General features: G+C 28.8%; 3 protein-coding genes across 5 annotated transcripts; 1 reads left to right on the top strand and 2 right to left on the bottom strand.

Annotated features, from left to right (window-relative positions):
• Positions 1-2,016: 2,016 nt before the first annotated feature.
• Positions 2,017-8,460, bottom strand: LOC100162325 (polypeptide N-acetylgalactosaminyltransferase 35A). Of its 2 annotated transcripts, XM_003241091.4 has the most exons (12): positions 8,102-8,418; positions 7,817-8,014; positions 7,587-7,728; positions 7,333-7,499; positions 7,129-7,262; positions 6,351-6,595; positions 6,157-6,274; positions 5,854-6,006; positions 4,068-4,310; positions 3,905-4,006; positions 3,715-3,846; positions 2,017-2,286 (listed from the first exon to the last, which is right to left on the bottom strand). In XM_003241091.4, exons 2-12 carry the CDS (start codon positions 8,010-8,012, stop codon positions 2,152-2,154), a joined length of 1,767 nt encoding a protein of 588 aa, XP_003241139.1. In that variant the 5' UTR covers positions 8,013-8,014; positions 8,102-8,418; the 3' UTR covers positions 2,017-2,151. The 2 variants fall into 2 exon arrangements, with proteins under 2 accessions (XP_003241139.1, XP_008190191.2); XM_008191969.3 differs by having other exon boundaries at positions 7,817-8,460.
• Positions 8,461-12,143: 3,683 nt separating this feature from the next.
• Positions 12,144-14,532, top strand: LOC100160289 (heat shock protein 70 A1-like). The gene has a single exon (XM_001945751.5). It carries the CDS (start codon positions 12,426-12,428, stop codon positions 14,337-14,339), a length of 1,914 nt encoding a protein of 637 aa, XP_001945786.2. The 5' UTR covers positions 12,144-12,425; the 3' UTR covers positions 14,340-14,532.
• Positions 14,533-16,104: 1,572 nt separating this feature from the next.
• Positions 16,105-20,409, bottom strand: LOC100169157 (dual specificity protein kinase TTK-like). Of its 2 annotated transcripts, XM_016800411.2 has the most exons (7): positions 20,301-20,409; positions 19,947-20,137; positions 17,658-18,555; positions 17,445-17,593; positions 17,180-17,337; positions 16,500-16,693; positions 16,105-16,431 (listed from the first exon to the last, which is right to left on the bottom strand). In XM_016800411.2, exons 2-7 carry the CDS (start codon positions 20,075-20,077, stop codon positions 16,135-16,137), a joined length of 1,827 nt encoding a protein of 608 aa, XP_016655900.1. In that variant the 5' UTR covers positions 20,078-20,137; positions 20,301-20,409; the 3' UTR covers positions 16,105-16,134. The 2 variants fall into 2 exon arrangements, with proteins under 2 accessions (XP_016655900.1, XP_003241140.2); XM_003241092.4 differs by lacking the exon at positions 20,301-20,409 and having other exon boundaries at positions 19,947-20,188.
• Positions 20,410-22,030: the final 1,621 nt, after the last annotated feature.

The following is a 22,030-nucleotide window of genomic DNA, read 5'->3' as shown; positions in this document are numbered from 1 at the left end:
AAATTGTTATGAGTGTTTGAATTTAATATTTTTACAAGATTGGATATTCACTCCAGTTCTCGCATAGCGGATTTTGTTATTTCGTTGTAATTAAAAAACGAATAACTATAGATACATGAAAATTTACTGAACTTTTATATTTTCATTTTCTATACACCATTATAAAATTTGAAAATATTTTGACTCTTTTTAAGCTGTTTACGGACAGTCTCAGTTTTAAATTTTTTTTTTAGTTTTTTTTTTCTATAAATATCAATAAAATTTTGTTTATTGGACATTGGGTAAAAAAACGTGAAAATTTAATGCAAGGCGCCTGATATATTATTACAATAAAAGTTGAAAAATATTAAAAATACATACGCACAATTTTTTTCTATAATCATTTGAAGTTCAAGTTTTGACAAAATGTATCAAATTTAAAATTGAATAATTATTTTGTAGTTAAAAATTTATAAAATGTTCAACTTTTATATCTAAAAATTGAAAATGTATAACAAGATTCCACGTAAGTAGTTAATTCTGTTACCAAAAAATCTAAAAAATTCATACGCACAGTTTATTTTTATAGTCATTTTAAGTTCAAATGTGGACGAAATTACATATTATAAAACCTAGTATAACTATTTTAGTTATTTTATTGTGATTGTATAATATTATTCGTGGGTACTTGAAACTTCTAAAGTATCCTATTATATATCTATGGTAGTATCATGATTTGTTGTACCTAATGGATATTGTGATATGATTAATTTGGAATTTATTATAGGTACCCATTATAGGTCAATTTTTTTTTTAATACCATAGATATAAGTATATAATACGTCTTATAACTAGACTGACATACCGTCTCCACTCAGAATCGTTTTTCTTATACAATGGTATTATATCATTGAATTCAAATTTAATACCATCCATTATACAGTGAACCAATTTTAACCTACTGTACAGCAGAGCGACATCCACTTGCCCACCTTTTATTAATTTCATATTCGATTCTGAGCGAAGAGATTTTACAATGCTTTGTTTTGGTTTTTAGCTTTTTCATTTTTTTTTTTTTTATAAAAAGTTTCTTTTTGGTAGAAAATTGGATCTGGTTAGTGGTCGGATGTTGGTAATTTGTACAGTCAAAAGTAAAAAGTTTTTAACAAAATTGGTTTTGTTTTATTTAAAAAAAATGTATAATTGCATATCATTATTATAGTTGAAATGTCCAACAAATGTGCGTATTAGTATTTGCTATAATTATTATTATTGTATCTACTAAAGTACTAATTATTATTTATAGATTTTTTAAATTGCTGACTTTTTTAGTTGATTTGAGATATAAGTATGAATTTTTTGATGGTTATATTAAGTATCAAGTATTAATATATCAATCATGATTAATTAGCCTTTAACTCTATACATATCTTAAATAACCAAAAATATTAACATTAAAAAAAATTATAATTAGGTAAGTGTTTTTTTTATTTCAAACATCAAAAAGTTGTAAAAGTACTCGCGCATATTCATAAATACTTGAAAGTTTCAGTATTTCGTCCTTTGAAATACAAAAAATCAAGATCAAGAATAACTTGAAACTAACATAATCGTATCATCGGCAAACTACAAGGCAATTTATTTGGATTTTCAAAGTAAATGAATACCATGAAAATATTTATAGTTGTATATTGAAAAGTATGAGAGATAACAGTTGTTGGTAGTACACCACCTGTTCAATAGACACAGGGGTCTAATAAATACATTTATTTTTAACACTATTTTATTATTATTATTAAGTATGATAAGCGAATAATACATTGTAAAGCATTATCACGTAAACCTAATTGTATTCTTTTAATTTATCAATAAAGAATACTCTGATCAACAGTACCATATTATGCTTTAGTTAGGTCTAAATACTCTAAATAGATAGTACCATATTTTTCATTATTTCGAATTTTTCAATGATTTATTCATAGATATATTATATAAATAGTTTCACTTTATACATAAATATAAATTATACATTAAATATTATATTATAGTATTATACTTTATTAAACTTTATAAAATTTGTTTTTATTGCTATAGATCGATTCAAGATATGATAATACTGTTTAAGTTAATTACAATACAACACATCCAATAACATTCTCAAAGTATTCTAAATTATACAATAACTAAATTCCATTTATTGTATGAGCTTTCATTATTGCAAATGTTCATTACAACTTCTGCATTTATCCTTTTCTCATTTACACTTAGACATGTTCCAGCTGCTAAATTATAAAATGCAGTTCCCTTCTATAAAAATAAAAATAAAACAATGTTCTTAAAAGCATCAACTATCAAGATGTTTAAGAAATAATTATTATAATTTTAGATTCCAAGCAAAAAAAAATATAGAAATATATTAGTTTTACAATGTTATTTTTTGTGATTCTTTTATCAGAAGATTTTTATAATGGGCACATTTCAAAATAAAAAAACTTAGTTTATTGGTATTTTAGAAAAATACTTATTACATTTTCTTTTAGTAGATTTCATTAACGTAAAAATATAGCATAACTACCAAGTAATAAAAATTGTTGAAGCAAGTTAGTTTTAACAGATATACATAAAATATACATACATACATACATACATATATATATATATATATATATATGTGTGTGTGTGTGTGTGTGTAAAGGGTGATTCACCAAGTATGCTCAGTTATTTTTCTTCATTACTGCAGTTATTCAAAATCTGATTTTTGGAATTTTTAAATATACGTTAAAAACCATATTTTCAAATTCTTAAGATTTTTTGGTTTTAGATTTATTAAACTTTGTGTTCTAACTTTCTAAGAATAAAAGGAGGTCATTTATATAAAAAAATTGCAAAAATAATCCAAATATAATAAATACTAGAGCCAGTTTTACGTCTATATTTAAAACCTTTTTAATACAAACATTTTAATAACACAGAAATTTTTAAAAAAAAATTATCCATTTAATAACTTTTAGTAAAGAGGAGAGGTTCTTATTTGTCTGAATATATTTAAAAATTCCAAAAATCGAAATTTGAATAAATTATGTACCCCGTATATATATAATATATTATATTACAGTCCAAAAATTATTATAAATCTATACAATTTTTTAATTAATTTTTATTTCATGGTAAAGAAATAATTATAATAAACTGGTGGAAATAATAAGAATTTAATATACAGTACCTAATCAATAATCATTTAGATGTCATGGATTCATTGTTTGATCAATAATAGTTAATCGATCATCTTTTGTACATACAAATGACAATGCTCTATTAAAAATAAGAAACGCATATGACAGTGACCAGTATTTATCAGCAGCAGACAGGTAATACCCATTTGTCACCCTACAAAGTCATCAATCTATATACCTGTCAAGCCCCTACTCACAAGTCGGCTACTATATGCATTTCTTATTTTGAAGTCTATAAATTGTTTGCATATTTTGTCTCACGAAAGAATGGAACCGTTTTGTGTTTTAAGACTAAGCAATCAAAACTGCTGCTGCTGGGCATTAACATGTTACTCTATAGCTTGACCATTACCAACATATGAGTATATGACTATTTACGTTAAAGTTATTGCAGCCACTAATTGTTTTTTGTTAAGACAAGGTATCTTTCTCTCGTGGACAGGCTTTAGTTTCAATAGATTTTGTTTTTTAAATGTTTATGATATATAAATTATAAATATACATCATCTGTGTGTTTCCAACGCTGAGAACTTCCAGTTTCACTGCATTTTCCTATAACTGGATTGCCTGATGCACTATCCAAACATAAGAGTTTTGATAAAACTAATTCTTCTTTATCCGTTTCATACCATATCTAGAATGATTTCCAAAATTTTAAAAATCAGTAGTTTTATGTAAGTTTAAGTACCAACCTGTTCTTTATTGCGAATACAAGATCGAAGAACTAATTTACTATTTTTAGTTTGGTGTCCTTTTATTGGATGAATGCACAAATTTGTATTACTTAAATTAATCTAAGTTCAACAGAATAATAATTAAACATTTATACCATAAAAATTAAAATTAAAATATTACTAAAAATTTTGCAGTGTAGTTACGAATTCGTTTATTCCATGGTTGAAAAATAGGTTTGTCAACATTTTCTAACTTTTTACTAAGGCGATCAGCTTCATCAGTTGGTAATAACATTTCAGGATATACATTTTCTAAGTACCATTCAAAATTGTTGCATCCCAGTTTAGTACGTAAAGCTTTTCTTTCAGACACATCACCATAGTCTAAGCGCAGTAGATCCATTCGTTTACTAATAAAGAATTTCTGTAAAATAGTATCTTATTAAATCATTAATAGAAAAGTATAAGTATGGTAGCGGTACAAAATGTAATATATAAAAAAAAATATCTACTTATAAATTTCGATCATAGTCATATAAATGATTTATGATAATATGTCTATGATTATTATTGTATAATGTGTGATCTGCAATAATTTTGGTTTAATAAAACTGTATAGTTTATCTAATATATATATTGTGAGATATACAGGTACTTGGTTATTGAGTTTTGAGTAGGTTATATTTTATACACTCACTAGGTTATATATTACTCTCGCATATCTACACATATACATAGTTAATACTTAGGCGCTGTGTTGGAATATCTGTGTTGCGACTGTTGTAACTACTTGAGTGTTATTTTGTACAATTATTGCCAAATAATTATAACGAAAATTCTCAAAAATTAAAAACAATCATAATATGCAACTAAACACTAACAATTAATGAACAAAAATGTAAGAAAAAAAATGCAGTTGAATCATTTAAAAATTTAGTAACTTTAAGATGCAATAAATAAGGATGCCAAACATTTGCTTTCATTAGAAAAAGCAATAATATTTTTACTTATACAGATTTAAATGGTTGGTTAGAGTTACTAACCCTCATGAAAATTGATTTGAGTTTGGGTCCATCAAATGTCAGTAATTCAATCAGCTCTGTTTAAAAAAAGAAATAAATCAATAATTATTGACTGAAGACAGAGTATTGAATAATTGTAGAAAATTACAAAAAAATTGTGGTGTCTAATTATATAGACAATTCCTGGAGGTGATCATCTATTCGTCCCAACGAAAAACAGAATAGTACAGGGATCAGCAACTTTTTTGATGTCGAGGACCAAAAATAAATATAAATTTTTATGGGCCACAATTTGATTATTCCTTATTTTATTTTAAATAAAAATGTAATCATATCAAATTTAGATTGTTTAAGTTAATTACCGTTGGTTGTATTCATTTAACAATGTATCTACAAAAAAATGTTTTAATTCGAAGTTTCCAATTCATACTATCTTAGTTTGTGATTTTTACACAAATTATATATTTTACTAAGTGGGTCATATGTGGCCCGCGAGTTGCTGATTTCTGGTATATACTCGCCGCACAATAAGATCATGACCAGTCGAGCATTCAAAACAACATCCTCTGCCGCATCACTCGTCGTTTTGACCACTCCTACTTTTATATACGGAATGATTCACGTTACAACAGTCATGTACGTGTTTATAAAACATTATAGAACTCACTTCATATTTGCTGCAGCGTTGTATAACTGTGAACAGATGTTTGGGGGAACCAACCGGCTGCATGTAACAGACAAAAAACGGTCCGCCACTCGGTCATGATCTTTGCGGCGAGTATAGAAGATTATTTTCAAAATAATTTAAAATTAACTTTTGATCTATAAAATCAATATTATTTATAACGAGTTCCAAGATCAAATAAATAAGATTATTATAATATCAAACATATTATTTTTTTAGATAACATAATATTACACCACTATCAAGCATTAATAACTCACTTTAAAATCATCCATCCAGACATTTGCCAGGCGCAAAGAATTTCTAGCCATTGTGTCTTCATTATTTGGAGCAGAGTATGGTCGATGTTGACGGAATACATGTCCAACACGTGAACAAGGTTCTATGTAAAGAGATCCTCCACACATCCATACCTAAAAATAAAAAATAAAAACAATGTATATTTAAAGTTATTCTATATAAAAAGAATGGTATAAAACAGGTCAACTCAAATGTCTAAGATAAATAACTTACTCATGCATTATAAATCATTTAGAATAGACATGGTATCATTTATTTCTTACTCGAAATGATAACTCCAAGTTTTCTCCACCCCAAATATTCATTCCAGAATCATATTGACCAATTTCATTGAAGTACTCTCTATCCACAGCAAATAAGCCTCCAGCAATTGTAGGAGTCCTACAATTTAAATAAATATGGATTATAATAGAAGATTAATTATATTTTGTATACTGTATAGTAAATAATATATTACTTGATTGGTTTCACAAAATCTTTATCTGTAACTAGAGTACCTTTTGGTAAACTATCCCATTTAAAATGTAATCCCCAATTAAAACCTCCTCTGACCAATGGAGATGATTTATAATCAAATGTATCTGGTTGAATAATATCAATAATAGGAGCAATAATTTGTGTGCGATTATCACGAACTCTTGTCAAAAGTGGTTGAATCCAATCAGTATTTACTTCAACGTGACTGTCAAGAAATATTAAAACCTGTTTAAATAAAACAAATTGATCAATCTTAAAAATTATTTAAGTAAAGAAAATATTGAAACTTTATAATTAGTTTGTGATAATTTTGAAAAAATACACAATAAGGTTTTTTGATCGAAAGCAGTTTAAAACTATTATACAATGCAGACTCATTCTATATTTAATTTATTAAGATCAATAGTTTTATGTACTGGTTTTAAGATTGTGAATATAAATAATTGATCAAACTAAGTTTAATAGCTCAAAGTGCGGGTGGTTAAAGACTAGAGAAACAATGCACTCGGTATGGATTTAATACACGTTATACCAGTTGCGACACATTGTAGCTAATTTAAGTTGATATGATATAGTTTATACCTATGGGGCTTGGTGTGGATTATTGTATAATTAATACACAACATATTCCAACACCTTTTTTAATTTAAATTATTTCAGATATCATTGTACACCAAATATCTTACACTAATAGATATTTGTATATATAAATTTATAGAATAACAATTATAAAATTAATAATTTATTCCTTTAATTACTTGACCAGTCGCTAAATTAGCTCCAAATAATCTTGCACGAATAAGTCCTTCTCTTTTATTAGTTTTTTTAAGATGGACTATACCCTGTAATATTTCATCGTTTATGTATTGGTCTACTATTTTGTGAAGATTTTCTAAGACAAAAAGGAAATAAATTATTATACAAAACAATGACAATAAAAATTACTTTTAGTTTTTACTCACCTGAATCACTATAATCATTTATTAATATAACTTCATGTAAAAGTTTTCTTGGTGTACGTCTAATGACTGACTGTATAGTTCTAAAAAGAGCTTGTGGGTGTTCATTATAAAAACAAATTATAATACTAGCGCTTGGCAGGTTTTGATCATATTTTATCGTTGAACATCTGTAAAAAATAAAGTATAATATATATTATAATTTATTATGTATAAATTGGTTTTTTTATACTCAATTAAACTCAACTTTAACTTACAATTTATGCCTAGTGTCAGGTAATGTCTCACGATAATTACCTAATCTCAAACTAACCAAAGCATTGAAGCCATGATCTTTGTATCCTTTATCCCTGGTGGCCATATCGTCATCCGTTTTAATGATTCCTAAATCATTAATACCTACACAAATAATGTTGATAAACAAAGAATTTTACAGGTAAATAATTAAAAATAAAATAAGTATTAAATAAGTAACATGTACACCAACCACTTTTGTCCATATGATTCTTAAAGTATTTAGACTTCTGTTTTTTCACATACTCAAAAGTATTCTCTTTTCGAAAAAGTTTTACATTTGAGTAGTTATCAGGTCTGGTGTTAAGTTTCCAATACATATACAAACTTAGAGACCAAGTAAGAGATGTAAACAAGCAACCAAATAAAAAAAATTTGTACCCGTTCATTTCTAATAAATTTTTGGGAAAAAAATTCATCACTAAAACTTTAACAAAATAATTACATTTATTATGTTTTTAAATTCAGATAATATTACTTAATATAAATGTGTAGGTTAGAGTCTAGTCTACCCAGCAATAATCAATAATAATAATCGTGATTATGAAATTTAACTTCAACCCATATGTGTAATGAGATCACAGATCATATTAAGATTTATGTTGAAAAAACTGAATAGTGAAGACTGTTGAGTAGTGTCGATTGAAATTACAATATGTTATCTATGATTGGCGATTGAATGATTGTCGACCGACGCAAATATGCAAATATGCAATAATAATTCATATACTTTGCGATATTTGATTTATAGTAATTGACTCAATAAACCTCCGAAAGGCGTAAATACTAAATGGTGAAATCGTAAACGTAATGCCGTTATGGTAATTGTATTTTCGTATAATAGATAACAAAGAGACAAGAGTAATGATAACAAATACACAATTGTACAATACACATTTTACTTTAAAAATGATAATATTTTGAGTATTAGATCACAGAATAGATTAAATCTATTAATATAAATTATATTAATTTATATATTTTTAATTTAAAATGTTTATATACATTTAATCTATTCTATGCTTAGATCATATACAATTATTGTATATGATCTAAGATTTGACTACACTGATATTATATTTGATAGGTAGGTACCACAATTTAGCATTTTTTTAATTTTGATCTTTTAATCTTTAAATGTTAACTTGTTATTTAAGTCGCCCCCCCCCCCCACCAAGCTGTATTTCCAAACAATTTTATACCGTTAGAACAAAATTATAAAAAAAAATCATCGAATCTTTCCGAAAATTATAACTTGCGGGGGCAATGTCCCCCTAAACATGTCGATGGAGCCGCCCTTGCTTACGTATATAACTAGTACCCAATAGGTAATTTAATAGTTATATAGATTTATAATAATTTTTGGACTGCAATATAATATATAATATACCTATATAATGTTCACCGGTTGATTCACCAAGCATGCTCACCACCGCATTGCTTTCATTAATTATAATTTATTCAAATTCTGATTTTAGGAATTTTTAAATATATTTAGACTATATTTTTAAATTCTTAAATATTTTTGTACTACTTAAAAAATGTCATGTGGCGATACAAACTTCTGTTTTTTAAATAAGAACCCCCTCCCCTAGTCCCCTCTACTGAAAGTTATTAGGTGGATAATTTTGTTTGAAAAGTTTGATGTACCGAATTCAAAATTTATTAGCAGAAAATTAGCAGTTCCTTATAGTTATTAAAAGGTTTGTACTAAAAAGGTTTTACATAAATATAAAATAGACGTACGGCCGGAACTAGTATCTATAATATTTGGGTCATTTTTACAAACTATTTATATTAAGTCTCATAGGCAGCACTACGAGGGTGGCAGAGTAGGCAACTGCCCCTCCTGCGAACCGTACCTGTATTAATACATAAATCCTTATTAAAGACCCCCCTCCCCTGAACATATAGTAAGATGGTTAAAATATTTTCGGGAAATTTTATCCACTAAATAACTTGCAGTTAAATAGTGGGTTGAAAACAGTTGGTGGTGTTATTTTATTTTCAAATTTTCTTGATCTTGATTTTTTGTATTTCAAAGGACGAAATACTGAAACTTTCAAGTATTTATGAATATGCGCGAGTACTTTTACAACTTTTTGATGTTTGAAATAAAACAAACACTTACCTAATTATAATTTTTTTTAATGTTAATATTTTTGGTTATTTAAGATATGTATAGAGTTAAAGGCTAATTAATCATGATTGATATATTAATACTTGATACTTAATATAACCATCAAAAAATTCATACTTATATCTCAAATCAACTAAAAAAGTCAGCAATTTAAAAAATCTATAAATAATAATTAGTACTTTAGTAGATACAATAATAATAATTATAGCAAATAGGTACTAATACGCACATTTGTTGGACATTTCAACTATAATAATGATATGCAATTATACATTTTTTTTAAATAAAACAAAACCAATTTTGTCAAAAACTTTTTACTTTTGACTGTACAAATTACCAACATCCGACCACTAACCAGATCCAATTTTCTACCAAAAAGAAACTTTTTATAAAAAAAAAAAAAATGAAAAAGCTAAAAACCAAAACAAAGCATTGTAAAATCTCTTCGCTCAGAATCGAATATGAAATTAATAAAAGGTGGGCATAAGTGGATGTCGCTCTGCTGTACAGTAGGTTAAAATTGGTTCACTGTATAATGGATGGTATTAAATTTGAATTCAATGATATAATACCATTGTATAAGAAAAACGATTCTGAGTGGAGATGGTATGTCAGTCTAGTTATAAGACGTATTATATACTTATATCTATGGTATTAAAAAAAAAATTGACCTATAATGGGTACCTATAATAAATTCCAAATTAATCATATCACAATATCCATTAGGTACAACAAATCATGATACTACCATAGATATATAATAGGATACTTTAGAAGTTTCAAGTACCCACGAATAATATTATACAATCACAATAAAATAACTAAAATAGTTATACTAGGTTTTATAATATGTAATTTCGTCCACATTTGAATTTAAAATGACTATAAAAATAAACTGTGCGTATGAATTTTTTAGATTTTTTGGTAACAGAATTATAACTACTTACGTGGAATCTTGTTATACATTTTCAATTTTTAGATATAAAAGTTGAACATTTTATAAATTTTTAACTACAAAATAATTATTCAATTTTAAATTTGATACATTTTGTCAAAACTTGAACTTCAAATGCTTATAGAAAAAAATTGTGCGTATGTATTTTTAATATTTTTCAACTTCTATTGTAATAATATATCAGGCGCCTTGCATTAAATTTTCACGTTTTTTTACCCAATGTCCAATAAACAAAATTTTATTGATATTTATAGAAAAAAAAAACTAAAAAAAAAATTTAAAACTGAGACTGTCCGTAAACAGCTCAAAAAGAGTCAAAATATTTTCAAATTTTATAATGGTGTATAGAAAATGAAAATATAAAAGTTCAGTAAATTTTCATGTATCTATAGTTATTCGTTTTTTAATTACAACGAAATAACAAAATCCGCTATGCGAGAACTGGAGTGAATATCCAATCTTGTAAAAATATTAAATTCAAACACTCATAACAATTTAATTATTAATTTGCTTGAAGACATTTTTTTTTTTTTGATAAAGATAGACAAACTTATGAATGATCTTGTATTACATTTTCAAATCTTAAATTTAAAAAAAAAAATTTTTATGAATTTCTAACTCAAAATAATTTGCTAATTTTCGTGATTTTTACATATTTTGCCAATTTTTGAACTATAAATGCTAATAAAAAAAACTGTGGCTAAGGATTTTTAATGTTTTTCAAATGTCATTAAAACAATATAGTAGGAGCCTTTTATTAAATGTTCAAGTATTTTTACTCAACAAATAAAGTTTTATTGACATTCATAGAAAAAAAATATTGAAAAAAATTGGAAACTGAAAATGTCCCTAAATAGTTTGAAACAAATCAAAATATTTTGAAAATTTTATCATATATATAAAATGGAAATATAAACAACCAGTGAAAATTTCATGTATCAACGATCATTTGTTTTAAAGTTACACCAAAAACCAAAATCAATTTTCTCGAAAACAAATTTTGCGTAAAATCAATACCTTCATCGTTCCACTCAGAATCTAAAAATTAACATGATTTAACATCATATACCAATATCTTACACCCATATGAAAATTCCTACACATAAATAATATGAATGGGGAATATAAAAAGAAAAATTGTTGATTTTGAGTAAGCACTAAACAAACTCGGTGTAAACAACGAGAAAGCCGGAGAAAATTCACGAATGTTCTATGACGGTAATCATTGTCGTATACTCGTCTTATACATAGGTATAATATACATAATATAGTAATAGCAGTGAAAACTACAATGTGTGCCATAGCTGGAAGCGGTGAAGTAGGGGGCGGCGCGGCGGCCACAGCAGCGCTCACGAATCGTATCGAACCTTCTCGAACGTTCGGTCGGGTATATAAGCGTTACCAGCTGGCTGCCGAGCTTCAGTTAAAATTTGAATTCGAAGCAGTACAGAGCGATACCAGTGCGATTCGTCGAACGAGACACACATATAATATTACGTACACTTTTACGTAGCTTTCAGTGTTATACACAAATATTTTCCATTTTCGGTTTCAAACACATAGTGACTTAAAACCGTTATCGAGTTGTGGTACTACTACAGTATTATATTGTAAGTTGTGTACCCACGTAAACGTTATTTTAGTTTTATATATTAAACTTCTGTTCGTATTAATTGTGCGCGAATAAAAACGACAACTGTTGGCGAAATGGTTGGAAGAACAGCGATCGGTATCGACCTGGGTACCACCTATTCCTGTGTGGGTATCTGGCAACACGGAAAAGTAGAAGTCATCGCCAACGATCAAGGTAACAGAACCACCCCGAGCTATGTGGCGTTCACCGACACCGAACGGTTGATCGGCGACGCGGCCAAGAACCAGGTGGCAATGAATCCCGTCAATACGGTATTCGACGCCAAACGTTTGATCGGCCGTCGTTTCGACGACGATAAGACGCAAGCGGACATTAAACACTGGCCGTTCAAGGTGGTGAACGACTGCGGGAAGCCTAAAATCCAAGTGGAATTCAAAGGTGAGCGGAAAGTGTTCGCGCCAGAAGAGATCAGCTCGATGGTGCTGACGAAAATGAAGGAGACGGCGGAAGCGTACTTGGGCCGTGACGTGACGGACGCTGTCATCACGGTGCCGGCGTACTTCAACGATTCGCAGAGACAAGCGACCAAGGACGCGGGCGCCATAGCCGGTCTGAACGTAATGCGAATAATCAACGAGCCGACAGCTGCGGCTTTGGCGTACGGTCTGGACAAGAACCTGAAAGGAGAGAGGAACGTGTTGATATTTGATTTGGGCGGTGGCACTTTTGACGTGTCCGTCCTGCAGATCGACGAGGGTTCCATATTCGAAGTGAAGTCAACGGCGGGTGACACGCACTTGGGCGGCGAAGACTTCGACAACCGGCTGGTGTGTCATTTGGCCGAAGAGTTCAAGAGGAAATCCAAAAAGGACGTGCACACCAATCCGAGAGCGTTGAGACGGTTGAGAACGGCCGCCGAACGGGCTAAGAGAACGTTATCGTCTAGCTCGGAGGCCACAATAGAGATTGACGCTCTGATGGAAGGTATTGATTTCTACACCCGAGTGTCCCGAGCCCGTTTCGAGGAGCTGTGCGCAGATCTGTTCAGATCGACGCTGCAGCCGGTGGAGAAGGCGTTGGCCGACGCCAAGATGGACAAGGGCGACATCAACGACGTGGTGCTCGTGGGTGGTTCGACGAGGATCCCGAAGATCCAGAGTCTCCTTCAAAACTATTTCTGCGGCAAACCGCTCAACCTGTCCATCAACCCGGACGAAGCGGTAGCCTACGGTGCCGCGGTGCAAGCGGCCATTCTCAGTGGCGACACGAGTTCTGCGATTCAAGACGTGTTGCTCGTCGACGTCACGCCCCTGTCGCTAGGAATCGAGACCGCCGGCGGCGTGATGACCAAAATCGTCGAGCGCAATTCCACGATACCGTGCAAACAGACGCAAACGTTCACCACGTACGCGGACAACCAACCGGCCGTTACCATCCAGGTGTTCGAAGGGGAAAGGGCCATGACTAAGGACAACAATCTGTTGGGAACGTTCGACCTGACCGGCATACCCCCGGCGCCCAGGGGCGTACCCAAGATCGAGGTGACTTTTGATATGGACGCTAACGGCATTTTGAACGTGTCGGCCAAGGAAAACAGCTCGGGGCGCTCCAAGAACATCGTCATCAAGAACGACAAGGGACGCCTGTCTCAGGCCGAAATCGATCGTATGCTCAGCGACGCCGAACGATACAAAGAAGAGGACGAACGACAAAAAGTCAAGATCGCGGCCAAGAACCAGTTGGAGAGCTACGTGTTTGGTGTCAAACAAGCGTTAGACGAGGCCGGCGACAAGTTGACCGAGTCGGAGAGGAATACCGGCAAACAGGAATGTGACGCGGTCGTCCAGTGGTTGGACAACAATCAGTTGGCGGACAAGGAAGAGTACGAGTACAAACTAAAGGAAATACAAAAGAGCTGCTCGTCTCTGATGATGAAGATACACGGTGCAGGACAAGCAGGCGACGTGCCTCCCGGTGCTCATGGTTTCCCAGGTTCTAGAGGGCCTACCGTCGAAGAAGTCGATTAATTCCATTAAACGATGTATAATCTCATTATATTTGTACATTCTGTTGAACTTCATCCTATATTTAGTTTTTTAGTTTTTTACTGTAAGGTATTCACTAGATTTAAGCTTATGACTGATTTTTATATTTTAATATTTGTGTAAGCACCCAAGTTTTCACAAAATAAACATATTTATTAGCTGTATAGCTCGTATACGTTTTGACTTTTTATTTAGATATCCTGGAAAAAGTTCAATGTATGGTATTTGATTTTGATATAAAATATACCTTTAATCGTATTAAACTATTATATCCTTTATAGAAAATAATATTTATTGATAACATAATATTATCATACCACACGTAATGGAGGTAAATACAAGATGATCTATTTGTGGATTTTAATTGAACAACCGTAGCACAATAAAATTGTACAACTACGATCAAAGATCTATGGCAAAATTGTCATGGTATATCTTTAATCGTGAGCATGATAGACATAATATTTGATTTTGGTTTTCGGCAATCGACACTTGCCAACTTGTCTGTAATAACTTATGTTTGAAAAGTAAAAAAAATTGAATTTTTCTAATGTCGTTATTCAAAATATTAAATTAAATAATATGTTGTATTCACAATTAAACTATAGTTTATTTTTTTGTTTAATTCGTTATATTTTTAAATAAAATATATTTATTGTCCGAAGTTTATTTTTATATTTATTTTAATGAAATCAAATAGGTGTCTAAAGTCACCCCATTTTTCTGGTCACTCCGCACAAAATTCGACTTTTAAAAATAGTATGAACTTTAATGACTAATGATTATTCTTCTGTTATATGATTTCGACATACCGAATGAATACGATATATTTTTTTCATAATTTTACGTTCTAATCTGTCCGGAGTCACCCCATTTTACGATACATCCTGTATACTAAAAACAAGCTATTAGACGCTAATTGACAATTGTATTTGTATATATAAGCATATTTTATGATATATTTGCTATTAAAGTAATTTATTTTACCATTAGACGTTACTACATTAGGTTAAATACATTTTTGGAAAAATAATTAATAGGTTTTTGGTTAACTCTAAATATATTACCGTAGATACTTGAGATTTTCATTGGTTTTATATAAGCAGGTTCTGTACACGATAAAATTTTCAAAATATTTGGATTTGTTTTGAACTGTTAAAGGACATTTTTAGTTTCCAATTTGTTTAGTTTTTTTTAAGTAATTCTATGAAGATTATTCTATGAAGCACACAAGTTTTCACAAAATTAACATGTTTATTAGCTGTATACATTTTGATTTTTATTTATCCTGGAAAAAGTTCAATGTATTATGCTATTTGATTTTGATTATTGCCTGTCAATAGAATAATGTACATGTTTGTGTCGACGTATGTGTATATTTTACTAAATACTATAGGCTAAGTATTATAATATCTACTATAATACTAAGGCAGAAGGCTTCTAAGTTCTAATACATTGTTACAATATTAGAAATATACAATTTTTTTTAAAGTTTAAAGCATTTAAAGTTCAAATTTCAATAAAATACGTAAAATGTTACTTACTAAGTTTATTATTACTTATGTATCTTATGCTTTAACTTAATTTAATACAATTTAAATGTGTACAAACATTAAAATATTAAAACCATTTACATATAATAATTATTAATTAAATAACATATTATATGTGTTAATATTGGTTTATTTTAGATCAATATACAGAATAAAAACAAAACAAATGTTTGAAAAGTTTAGATAAATATAAAATTACATTATTAAAACAACAAAAAGAGTATTTAATTTTGTGCTGTCATAGGTTTAAATACTGTATCTTCAATAAGCTTCAACAAATCAATGACATAAGGTCTGGCTTTCACATCTTTTATCAAACATAACTGCATTGTTTGCTGAAGTACCGATGGTACACCTTCAGTAAATACTTTACTATGACTGGGAAAATTAATATTTTGCTTAGATTCAGCAATGGACTGCAACTTTTGCCAGGTGTTTGTCAAATGTGAATATGGAGTCTTACCATAAACCAGACTATATAATATACATCCTAATGACCATACATCTGATTTTTGGTTTATCTATAGAAAAATAAATTTTATCAAATATATTTCATTGGTGTTATATATATATATACTTGTCATCTCACTTTATGTCCTTCAAAATTAGAGCCTCCACTTCTTATACATTCTGGACTCATATAGTTCCAAGTTCCAGTAGTCACATCCTTCAATACACTTGTCATGTCGCCTTGTATTTTTGATGCAATACCAAAGTCTATTAATTTTAAACGACCACTAACTAGAAGAAAATTTGCAGGTTTGAGATCTGAATGAATAACACCTATTGAAAAATGAAAATTAAATTAGTTTATTTTCTAATTAATTCTTATAGTATATTTGTATTAACATTTTTATATTAATTTTAAATTAAATGTTTATTGATTTCCTATAAATGATTTGTTGGTAAATTTAGCCGTATGATCTGTACAACAATTTTTGTAGATTGCTCAAACTATACAAAACAATTTTTCAGAAATTGATTAGGACCTGAATAATAATTTTTCTGTGTCTTAGTACATATTATAATTGTTTGTGGAATAATTAATTTTTTCTAATTTTGAATATTATAATTTATGATTAAAAATGAGAAAACAATGTAAAAATAAAATAGGTATAATATTTTTATAATATCTAAACTTAATATTAAATATAAATGTTCTTAAAATATTTGGTTATAAAAAGTCCATTTAACGCATACAAATATAATTTGATACTACCCAAGAACAAATTGTCAAATAAGTATTATAAAATTAAATTTATTATTTACCTTTAGCGTGTATCTCACTAACAGTGGTCAACATTTCTGTCCAATAGTACATAATCATGTGAACTGACATATTTTTTGTACTACGGATGAGTTTTGAAAGATCTGTATCACCTTTTTCCATTACCATGTAAAGAATCTTTTCTTTGACAGTATACTGACTGAAGTAATTAATTTTCAAGTGGTTATTTAAATGTAATTTACTTGATATATATTACAGAAACTGAATTATAAGATAAAAAAAAAAAATGTATAAATTATTATCTACCTGTCAAATAAACGTATAACACTTTCACAGTCTTGCAAATTTTGTAACAAACTGACTTCGTTTAAGTATCCTTTAGCTATAATATTTTCAACTTCAGATAAGTCTACCTTTTTTATTGCCATTACTTGATTAGTTTCTGGGTGTAGGACCTAATTAAATTAAACAATTAATTAGTAAAATATAAACAAAACAAGGAATAGGTAGATGAAATACCTCATATACAATACTAGATCCGCCATGTCCCAGTGTATTAAGTATACTATACTTGATTCCTTTAACAGATATAAAGTTATCAGTGGCACATTTAATACACACACTACCTGATAAATTAATTGGCTGTTTAAGCTCTTCATCTTGAACAGATACAGTAGAATTGATATATGTAGAAGTTTGAGCACGGACAACAAAATTATTACATTTAGCTATAGGAGTTAGTTCTGGTATACTGGTGTTATGGTGTTTAGGATGAGCATCTAAAGGTTGACATTCTAACTGTTCTGTTGACAAGGAAGAATCAACTAAAGAATTAGAACTGTTTTTACAAAAAGACAAAAATGATGATTTTGGTATAGAAGTTGTTTCTCTGAGACTATGATACAAACTAGTATCATAATTTGACTTTGATGTTTCAGGTGAAGTATAACATGTATCATCATTTATAACTGGTAATTTGCTTGCAATTTCCTTAACATTTTCTTCTACATCAATTGAACAAGAAGTTGTACTAATATCACTTTGAGGCAATATTATAGATTCTAGATTATTCAGTTCTTCTTTTGACTGTTCTGGTAAATTTTCTTTGTTATAATATAATGACCTCTTGGTACTTAATGGAAGAGCGGGTTTGAAATTTAATTTACGAACAGTATTCCTGTTCAAGTTGGTAAATGTATCACTTGGAGTTTCTATATTACTATGACTTTGAGCTTTAATTGCTGGACGAACAAATGGAGTGTTTTGTACTAAATCAAGTTTTTCTAAACTATGAACTAATTTCTTAGGTGTGTGTACTTGAAATGAACTTCCCAAATCTGCGTCTGCTGTTTTATTTTCAAATAATGCTCGGTTATCATTATTATATTTTAAAGATCTGGCTTTTTGTCCCAAACGACTAAAATAAATAATCAAATAATTAAATACAATTAATAATTAATTATGTTTTAAGTTTTGAACAGAAATTTCATAGTATCATAAAACATAAATATTGCAAATTGATTTTAAAAAAGAAGTACATTTTGATAATAATTATTATAATTTATAAATGTTCAAAAGCCCAGTGTTTGTCTGTCAACACAAATTTTAAAATGGAGGGATGGCCCTTGCAAGTACAAGATTTAGTAATATCACAGAATAGATGAGTAGTATATATTATTTATATTTATGTTATCTATGTTTATACTTTGTTAGATTTCAAGAACTTTTTTCTAATTACTATTATATTACAAAAGCTACATTATATATAATTTTAAATATTTTATTAGATTACCTAAGCCAAAATTTAAAATAAGAGTAACCTCAGGTGGCGACTAAATTTTGTTTGGATTGGTCAGTTTTGTCCCCATCAATTAAATCAGTTTTTGTCGTCAGCTTTTATTTCCAATTATCAGCTGCGGCCTAAAATTTGCTTTACTGTGTTAATATTAAAAATGTAAGCAAGGTGGTTAAAATAATAAAATGCCGCTCCCATGATCACAGCACACGAGGTATGTTAGCCAATCCCATTGCTGACACTGTGTGCAGACCCTCAGTCTGAAGTTGATTTTATTTGAGATAAAGTATAATATGTTATTGTACCTTCCATATACAATTATGAATTATTCAATTTATAGAGCTATTTTATATAAATATTTTTAAATTATTAATTTTCATTGAGGACAAACAATATGAGACACTTTTATAATGATATAATATTATACATTTATACTGCCAAAATTGTTTAGAACAATTATAATAAATGTCAATGGACTAAAATAAGTACATATTTTGGATAGTTGAATTGTATTTTTTTCACGTTTTAAAAAGTTATTTGAAGATTAAAGGTTATCTACTCTACTCAAATGTTGAATGAAATCTATGATACAAAAAAGACAATAATTTGTAAACAGTATGAAATAAATATAATAGGTAAATACCACAGATTATATGAAAAAGAATCATTAGTACTAATTTTTATATTCTGAGGTACTAAGCAATATGGCCAATGGGGAGGGGGGCTTGAGTCCCCCCAAAAAATGTAGTCAATTTGCGCCTATGCCTATGGGCAAAATTAATAATTGGATAATGTATAGGTACCTAATTATTTGTTCGTAAGTTCTGATTATTATAATATAATACCTACGCAAATGTTTTGGGGAAAATCTTTGTTTGAAAATTCAATGAATCAGCTAATACTTAGGTATATAAGATTAGTAAATTCATTAATCATTATCATAATATAGATCTGAATACCTATATCATAATATACCTAATTATATATCCAATACATGTAAACCACAAACATACCTTGTGATAGGTTTTCTTGGTCTAGAATATTTTATTTGTAATAAAGGACATGTAATATAATTATCGGTATCTCCATCGTTTTCTTCGATATTATTGTTGTAGAATTTTGATCCCATATTGAAGTTCATCATAATAATATTATCATAATCAATTGAAAAAATGATATTCACTTATATAGTTTCGTTTAAATTCTGAAAATGGAAAAATATCTTAACAATATATTTAACGTGATAATTAAAAAGCCAACATTTTGAATAAATAAATTAACATATAAGAACTAAGAAATATTATAATAGACGATTATAAACGGTAATAATATTATAATAATATAATAATATCAAATTTGATACCTACATAATACTACACAATTGACAATAATACAATATCAATAATCAATTATAATCAGTGAGTGAGAAATGATAAATGGATACATTTTTAACTTCAGCATTTAACTATAATAAAATTATTAAATGTAAATACTAAATACTTAATACACGATTATATTAATTGACAATAATACAATATCAATATTCAATAATCACTAATCAGTGAGTGCGAAATGATAAATATATACTTTTTTAACTTCGACATTAAGCTATAATTATTAAATGTAAACACGAAATACACGATTAAGGATCAGTATTATTTGATCAGTACCACGGTCTTAGATCAGTACTGTGTGTCGTGTGATAAGATTATTATGAGAATATAAAATATTATAAACTACTTCATATTTAAGGTAAATTTTATGTTATGGATTTTACCACAGAATATCTAGACGGAATAAAATTAGATTTTCATTTTTCATCTGAATTTTTTTTTTTTTGCAATATTACCATATTCTTACCGTGGTTACCACACTTCTACAATCTTGTTTGCACAAAATCTGAAAAGATCAATCCAATAACAACATTATTTTTATACATTTGGTCACTCTGTAAATTTTGCTGGGCAAATTTAAATTAAAAAAAAAAGACGTCATGTTCACTGTACTTACGTATTTTACCTACACTCATTAATAATTATAATAAAATTGTAATATCATGTTGATTTTGGATTCTGAGCGGAGCAATACTTTTTGTTGTCTACAAGAAAGTAAATAAAATACTTCGATTTTCAACTTTGGCGTTGGTTTCTGGTAGCAAATTGGAACTAGTTGGGACCAGTGTCTTAGTTGTGATTTTGTTCAGTGTGGGGGGATGGATGAGTTTTTAAATAAACGACACGGGGGGGGGGGGGGGTCTTTATACTATACAGCTCTGTTTTTTTTTTTATTGCATCATTATGCACAGTAAAATAATTTATATCGAACATTTTAAACACATATTTTTAATCTATAATATCCATATTAGGTATATAAAAGCCAATTAACCACTCACTCATCGCTATTTCTCAAAAACGACAAAACGTATGAACTTGAAATTTGTAATAGTGGTTTTGCTAATTTCTAAGACTCCCTCTAGATGTGCAATAAGATAATAAAATACACATTTCAAGGATATTTAAGAAGTTATTTGGAAAAACATTGATTTTGATTGTTCATCAAGTTGATTGGCCAACCTAAGCATCCTGTGCATGGGGTGATTATGACTGAAGGAAGTAGACAGAATTATGTATATTAAGTTGTCAAGGGGTGGTAGTCAAAAAGTGAATTGGCCAATAAAATATTTAAATATTTCACAGAATCATTTTTCGTAGGTATACAATGATTTATTGAATTCAAATTTAACATACCAGTGACCTACTCGATGACATATTAGGCTCACAGCAGATTGATTCCTACGCGTTACCCGCATTAAAAAAATTAATCATAATAATTGATTAGAAATTAATATAAATAATACAATTTTGTTTATTAAAAATATATTGTTATTTGTAGTTATAGATAAGTTTTATTCAATTAAAAAGAAAAATTAAATTATAATATTAAAGTTTATAAATATTAATACCTATAGTATGATTTAAATAACTGTAGTAAATGAAGTAATTTTAGATTTTAAATGGTGTGATGAATATATATATTGGTTTTACAATGATGGTCAACCAAACCTTTAAAGCAGTGATAATACTTTAATCTTCAAACT

This window comes from Acyrthosiphon pisum, chromosome A3, assembly GCF_005508785.2.
Source record: "Acyrthosiphon pisum isolate AL4f chromosome A3, pea_aphid_22Mar2018_4r6ur, whole genome shotgun sequence".
Classification (NCBI taxonomy): domain Eukaryota; kingdom Metazoa; phylum Arthropoda; class Insecta; order Hemiptera; family Aphididae; genus Acyrthosiphon; species Acyrthosiphon pisum.
The sequence above is the reverse complement of the archived record's forward strand: the minus strand, read 5'-3'. Positions and strand labels throughout refer to the sequence as shown.

Bases quoted from the DNA above. Each gene is read 5' to 3' on its own strand.
- LOC100162325 (XM_008191969.3), bottom strand. From the start codon at position 8,042: ATGAATTTTTTTCCCAAAAATTTATTAGAAATGAACGGGTACAAATTT. The intron at 4,311-5,853 runs GTGAGTTATTAA...ACTATTTTACAG, and splicing joins TCTGGATGGATGATTTTAAA to AAATTCTTTATTAGTAAACG. The intron at 2,287-3,714 runs GTATATTTATAA...TTATTTTTATAG, and splicing joins GTTGGAAACACACAGATGAT to AAGGGAACTGCATTTTATAA.
- LOC100160289 (XM_001945751.5), top strand. From the start codon at position 12,426: ATGGTTGGAAGAACAGCGATCGGTATCGACCTGGGTACCACCTATTCC.
- LOC100169157 (XM_016800411.2), bottom strand. From the start codon at position 20,077: ATGATGAACTTCAATATGGGATCAAAATTCTACAACAATAATATCGAA. The intron at 16,694-17,179 runs GTAAATAATAAA...ATTTTTCAATAG, and splicing joins TAGTGAGATACACGCTAAAG to GTGTTATTCATTCAGATCTC. The intron at 16,432-16,499 runs GTGAGATGACAA...ATTTTTCTATAG, and splicing joins CTAATTTTGAAGGACATAAA to ATAAACCAAAAATCAGATGT.